At 32.0% G+C, this 6,703-nt stretch overlaps 2 protein-coding genes across 3 annotated transcripts; both read left to right on the top strand.

Annotated features, from left to right (window-relative positions):
* Nucleotides 1–281: 281 nt before the first annotated feature.
* Nucleotides 282–1,551, top strand: Bma-perm-3 (Uncharacterized protein; the record flags this gene model as incomplete). Its single annotated transcript, XM_043075148.1, has 3 exons — nt 282–401; nt 519–737; nt 1,366–1,551. 3 exons carry the CDS (start codon nt 282–284, stop codon nt 1,549–1,551), a joined length of 525 nt encoding a protein of 174 aa, XP_042931082.1.
* A 936-nt stretch (nt 1,552–2,487) lies between these two features.
* Nucleotides 2,488–5,471, top strand: Bm2502 (Uncharacterized protein; the record flags this gene model as incomplete). 2 transcript variants are annotated; one of them, XM_001897892.2, is made up of 10 exons in its annotated part: nt 2,488–2,565; nt 2,741–2,833; nt 3,030–3,152; nt 3,622–3,714; nt 3,784–3,887; nt 4,112–4,222; nt 4,397–4,532; nt 4,662–4,850; nt 4,937–5,059; nt 5,385–5,471. In XM_001897892.2, the coding sequence occupies 10 exons, from the start codon at nt 2,488–2,490 to the stop codon at nt 5,469–5,471; spliced, it is 1,137 nt and encodes a 378-aa protein (XP_001897927.2). The 2 variants fall into 2 exon arrangements, with proteins under 2 accessions (XP_001897927.2, XP_042931081.1); XM_043075147.1 differs by lacking the exon at nt 3,622–3,714.
* Nucleotides 5,472–6,703: the final 1,232 nt, after the last annotated feature.

Here is a 6,703-nt window from a genome sequence, read left to right as displayed (position 1 = left end):
ATCTTACATTACGCATTAGTATGAATTTTTATAATTACAAACGTTTTGAGGGTTTATTTACTTATTAATTAGATTTCGTATATGCTTCTATTTGTGTCATGCCCATATAAAGATTACTGTTAGTTGAGTCTCATAATTCAATAGTCATGTGAGATTTACATGCTTTGTTTCGATACATCAGTTATTTACTGTTCAGCGCAGTGAACAGCGTTGTTAGTTGTTAGTAAAATAAGTTGTGATTAGTTCAGTTTGCTTGATTAAAGTGATTGATGAAAAATCAGATGTCTTTGGTGAAGTGGAAACTGGACTTAACAGGTGTCGGGACACGGACTGTAAGTCGTAACTTGGATTCATCCTTAAATCCGCCTGGTTATTCACAAACTGGGATTACTGTGCAACAGGTTTTTCATTTTTTTTTTTTTTACTTTTTTGCCTTACTTTTTTTTTACTTCTCTTAACAAAGGATGAAACGAATTTTATACTAGACTGAAGGAATGATTTTTAATTGAGTTTTTAAGACAGAACAAACTGGGGATAGTGAACAAACGCAGCATTTGATGAAGAAGCGTGCATGGGATATGGCATTGCAACCCATCAAGAGTCTACCCATGAATCTTTTCATGATGTATATGTCCGGCAATACAATCAGTATATTTCCAATTATGATGATCGCAATGATGGCTTGGCGTCCTGTTAAAGCTTTGATGAGCGTTAATCCTGCGTTTAAACCTTTGCAGGTTTTGTCTTTCAAAAATACTCATTTTTGTTAAGCTTATTGATTTTTTATAGGCTCTCTCATTCGTGAGTTTTTTTCACAATAATTTTCTTAGCTAAATGACATAGTATTTTTTATTTGCTGATCGAATTACATTAAATACAGTGCTTAAAAAACATTTTCATTATAGATGTTAGCCATATCTTTAATTTAGTTTCTGATGAAGATAGTTTTTAAGCACATGTTCAAGTAGTATTTGTTATGCAGTAAATAGATTTTTCTGATATTTTGTTTTGAACTTTTATAATTTGTGATTGCAAAATCGCATTCTTCGAAAGCATAAATAGTGTTCTTGCTTTTGTGTGCAACTAATATGTAATTTCTACTACGAGGAGAAAATTTGCTATAGAATAGAAGTACTTTTTTTTACTACAAAATATTACTTGCAGCTAATTTGAATCGATGTACTATGAAAGAATGAGTGTCTAATTAGCCGATAATCCTTTAAACATGTACTGAGAATACCAAATGTTAATTTGGATTGAAAGCAAGCATTGGTGCTGATCTTTTTTAAATTTCCTTTTGAGCAAAAGTTCGAAATATGTCTTACATTTGGTTTGAAATAATACGAAATGAATTTTTAGGATGAGAATATGGGATCACTTTTGCTTCATAAATTAGTTTTCGTGCTTGGAAACATGATAGCGATAGCAATGGCTTTATACAAATTACACAGTATGGGATTGTTACCCAATCATGCATCAGATTGGCTCGATTTTCAGCTACCACCTCAACGAATGCAATATTCTCTTGTTTCTGATTCATTTATCTCATAATATTCATTATTTCTTTAATTTAATGTTTCCTTTTCCAGTCGAATAAAGGATTGTTAGTGAATTTTCTTTTTAGCTTTTACAGTTATTGTTCATTCGTGAGATGTCCCACATTAAGTGATCAGGTAGTCGGAGTCTTTATTACTTTACTAATGCTTAATCTTTCCGTCACTTCCTATTGTGTCGCATTCAAATATATACAAATTATTTATTTTAGTTCCTCATCTCTATAGGGTTCCACTCCTGAGATTACTATATCTTCACTTATATCGGTCTTGTTTTTATAGTTATTTTCATCTTCATTTAATGAATATCCTCATTTGTTTCTTGTGTTTTTTTTTTTGAAACCCTTAAAATTATACATTTGGCTGAGAAGTTTTCAATTGATAAAAATCTTGTGCCTATCGTGTCGGTGATGGAAAACTTGTTTGAAATATAATGATAAATAATAGCATCTCCATATGGCCTCGAAAGAATTGTGATTAGGAAGTTGTGTGGCGGAAAAGAAGTAAAGGCGGTGCAAATGAAATGTGCAAGAACTACACTACGAAATGATAATGATGGCTGTAGCAAACAAAGGTATCGTTCTCCTTGGTTATTTCCGTTGAATGTCTTCACGCAAAGTTATTAAATTCCCATGTGACCGGTTTGTGGTTATAAAACTGGAAGGTTGATTATGTGCAATTTTCATGTGGAAAGAATCTTATAAGAAACGAAAAGATTCTTTTTATTTAATGATTATATTAATGAAGAGTATCATCTACCATATGGGAATTTAATAACTTCATGTGGAAACGTTCAATGGAAAAAGAAAGTAAATACCACAAAGTAAGGAAGTCTTGTCGGGAATTCGAATGGTTAGTCTGTTTTCTTGAATTTATGATCATTTTCCACAGTGATCATTACGAACCATTTTCTAGGGATTGGGAAAATAACAAGATGCTGGAATCGACTGCCTTAATAGGATTACCTTTGTCAATTCATCATGTTGAGTTTTACGTTTCTAATGCTTTACAGGTCGAATTTTTCGCGACTTACAACTTTTTGTAATTTTCATTTATTATTTTCTTTCCAGAAATCATCAGAAACGTTTACAGGATTCTGACTGTTTGATAACATTTAAATAAAATCAATACATTGTATTATCTCGATTATCTGCTTCAGTGATGTTTGTGCATTAAACAAAGTTTAGAGTTCTTATTGGTACTGTGTCAATTTTGGTTTTCAACAATTTGCTAAAAAAGAAGATGCTCAGTGGAGCAGTATAGCCATTCGCAATGGGAAGGTAAGCTTGGAAATTATAATCATCATTTCTGAGATAAGGAATACTATCATGGGAAAAGATTATCTTAGAAAAGTAACATTCTTTATGCAAATCGATGAAATGTTAGATGTTACCACGAAGTCGACAAGATAACATAATTAACGATAATGACTTTTGTTTGCATAAAGTTTGGTAGATTAAATCAGAGCCTTTCTAGATTGTTTTCATCTTTACGGCATGCAAAGAACAAGATGAAGATTTCGTGAAATATTTGACAATCCATGGCGATTCTGTTAGAGATGTATCATTTCTGACTAATGACATAAATGCGGCTGTCGAGGTTGTTTTTATAATTTACTAGTCATATGTTCATTAGTTTTATTGCAGTATCGTTTCAATAGCACTACATATTGAGGGCACTAATAATTTTTCAAGACACCTTTAGTAGGAGAGGGCAAGTGATTTGAATTCAAGATTTTTCAAATAAGTTTAGATGAAAGATTCTGAAATCCCAATTTTTTTTAGAGACATAAAATTTTTGTAAGACGATTTTGTAAGATGTCATCTTTGATAATGAAGTTGAAAATATTAAGTATTTTTTTTCAAACCGGGACTTCTCAGCTCCGTTTAGTCAATCCATGCTGCTATAAGGGCTGTTTGACGGTTTCAGTTCTTTTCCCTTTCTGCAAAACCTCGATTACAATCTATCGTCATCTCGTTTAATTTCGTCGCAAGTTGAGCATTCTCGAAGACTGATATTGTATTTTGAAAATGAAATTACAGCTTCTACTTGAAAGTTTAAATTGCAGCGCATCGTTGAAAAAGGTGGATTTGTGGTAAAGCCAGTTGAAGTTGTTGCTGATGAAGATGGTTTCGTAAAACTTGCTGTTATTGGTTTACCAGTACGGACTTGAGGAATTCTTTGCAAAGAATATTAAACTAGGAGAAATATGAGATTTAAGTAATTCCAGGAATGTGACGTACGTCATAGTTTGTTGGATTCAAAAACTTATCGAGGGTTCTTTTTGCCGGAATATGAACCATATGATTGTAGCAGCAATATTCTGAAATCAATGTGAGATTTCTTCAAAAATAGAAGTATACGAAAATAGAGGAGAATAGAATGGTATTCTATCCTACTTACCGATTATAAATACTTTAAATCACCTATAAAGATAATTAACTCATACTGCATGTATTAGCTAATTCTAAGAAAATAATGAGGAAAAATGTATTAATAAGTGACGGTCTTACTTTTAGTTCATTTTTGGATATGTTCTTAACAAATTAATCTTTTAGAGAAGAAATATCGATCATTTCCATAGATCATTTTGTAATCAATTACCCAGTGGACTTTATGCAACCTGCTTTGCATTACTATCATCAAATGTTTGATTTCGAAGAAATATGGTTAGTTGCTGAAGCTAAACTAAATTCTCCGCAGTTATTATTCCAGATCCTTACCTGCTGTAGAAAAACTACATTTCTGCAATTCAATCATTTGCGAAAGGAGAGCCGGGCAGTTTATTCATGAAATACATTCACCTCATTACAGTTTTTTTTTCAAACAAAAATCTTTGTCAGGTCGAGCGATGAAACGATATTCAGCTCGAGTCATTCTGCTATGAAAATCGTATTGATAACGAATAAATACAAAACGATACAGATAGGTCTTGCTGAACCAGTCCCAAGATTTGTAGGAATGAGGAGCCAGATACAAGTTAGTCACAAAAAAGTTCTAGTAGCCTATTGTTAAATTACGGTTTCAATTTAACAGATAGCAATATCAATAATCTTGGCAGCTTTACTTTCTTAGTTTCGATTTCTTAAATTAACTTTTTATATCAAGGAATTTTTGGATTACAATAGAGGTTCTGGTGTCCAACATATCGCATTCCTGGTTGACGATATTGTTCATACGGCGGAACAAATGAAACAGAGAGGTGTCAAATTCATTGCTATTCCCGACGAATACTATACCGATCTTGAAGCACGTCTTGCCACTTCTCCAGTAAAGTTGTTGGAAAACTTTGAAAAAGTTCGTGAATTTTTGGTGGAAAAGATACTATTCTTTGTGAAGATTTCACAGCAAGACAGCATTAACTGCTAAACTTTTATTTCCAGATCAAACAGCTTCGAATTTTAATGGATTTCGATGATCACGGATATTTGCTACAGATGTTCACTCAGCCTGTCCAAGATCGACCTACGCTTTTCTTCGAAGTGATCCAAAGAAATAATTATTCCGTAAGTTTGAAGATTATCAATATTGTATGAAACTTAATATCAGATAAAGATTTTGCATTAAGGGTAGTTGGATCATTAATAAAAAATAATGCTTGGAGTGATGCTACGAAGGTTTCTTAATACTAAGTGGAATAGATAGGATGACCAGTATTGTAAGAATCATTGCTGTACTTACGAGATATTACCACTTAAAAAAGTAGTTGATGTAACAAGTTGAGAGTACTTATTTGAGTTGATTGAAACTCAAAAAGTTTTCAAAAATTTAATCACTACTAACACCTATATTTTAATCATGTTAAAGTTAAAGAAGAAAGAATTCCTTCAGGGTTTTGGTGCTGGAAATATAAAAGCTTTGTTCAATGCAGTAGAGAAAGAACAGGAGAGACGTGGAACTCTTCACCACAATTTATGATTTTTTTGTTATTTCATGCTAAGTTTCTTGCTAATTCAAAGATCATTTTTTGATATGAGATATTTTTATGAAGTCGGTTCTAAACCTTATGGATACAAAATTTGTAGATACATAATCCCTTTTATTGTAGATTCACTGAAATTGCAGGAATAAAACTTATCTTTAGTATCACCTGTATTATATATCCATGGCTACTGGATAACTATATTACTGTCTCGAACACCGCCGAAAACAAAAAGAAAAACGATTTTCCTACAGAGTAACAATACGAAGGAAAACTGTATGCAAAAGAACAGAAAAATTAGAAAAAAAAAAAACTTTGCAAATATAATTTATCCATTTTCTTGGCTAACTCAACTTAGTATTTCTGTGAAATGTGTTACCACAAAGTTGTAATTACATTGTGACAATCTATCAACCGTACCTGCCATTTAAAGATTAAATTCAATTAAGAATTTGGAAAACACAATTAAATTAGAAGTTATATGATTATTTGAGATTGAGTCCTAATTCTTCTCATTCTTTGTGGTGTTAAAAGAAGGAAAAAGAAATTATAACGTGGATAAGTACAAGCAGAAATCAAACGAATCCCGGTTCTCTGACATTCACAAAATGTAAAAATAGATTTAATGATTTACTCTACAAATGCATCGTATTTTTGCACTCTGACATTACAAGTTAACAAACCTAACAGACCCAGTTGCATTATGCAAATAGTAGTTTCATCCATATCGGTGCATAAATCGTTTATCTGATATCACTAGTTAACATCCGAGGAAACTTTAGGTTCCGGGAATTAACAATTATTTGTAGTTCTGAAGAGTTGACTTCCGTAGAGGATACTCAATGGTAGTGAATTTTTATTTTCTGTTTGGCAAAGATATTTCTTAAAAGTGTCAGAAAGATTTACAATATATGTCGAAATAATGAAAGTATATAATATTGAATATTTCGGAATAATTAAATTTATAATGTAGAAATAATGTACTTTAAAGGTTGTTTCATATAAAACATTTCTCAAATAAACTATTTACCCAACTTTATTTCCATATATTTGCGGTCTGGTAACTGAGCTTACAATCTTTTTCACATTGATATCTTCGTTTCTGTTCTTTGTTGTACGGGGGACCTTAGACCGTCTTGGCAACACTTCCCGCTCGAGTGGATTCCATTCAGTGCTGTTTCTGTCTATATCAAATCCTTAATTAAATTTCTAAAACACCAAATTTCTC

This window comes from Brugia malayi (assembly GCF_000002995.4).
Source record: "Brugia malayi strain FR3 genome assembly, contig: Bm_v4_ChrX_scaffold_001, whole genome shotgun sequence".
Classification (NCBI taxonomy): Eukaryota; Metazoa; Nematoda; class Chromadorea; order Rhabditida; family Onchocercidae; genus Brugia; species Brugia malayi.
The sequence above is the reverse complement of the archived record's forward strand: the minus strand, read 5'-3'. Positions and strand labels throughout refer to the sequence as shown.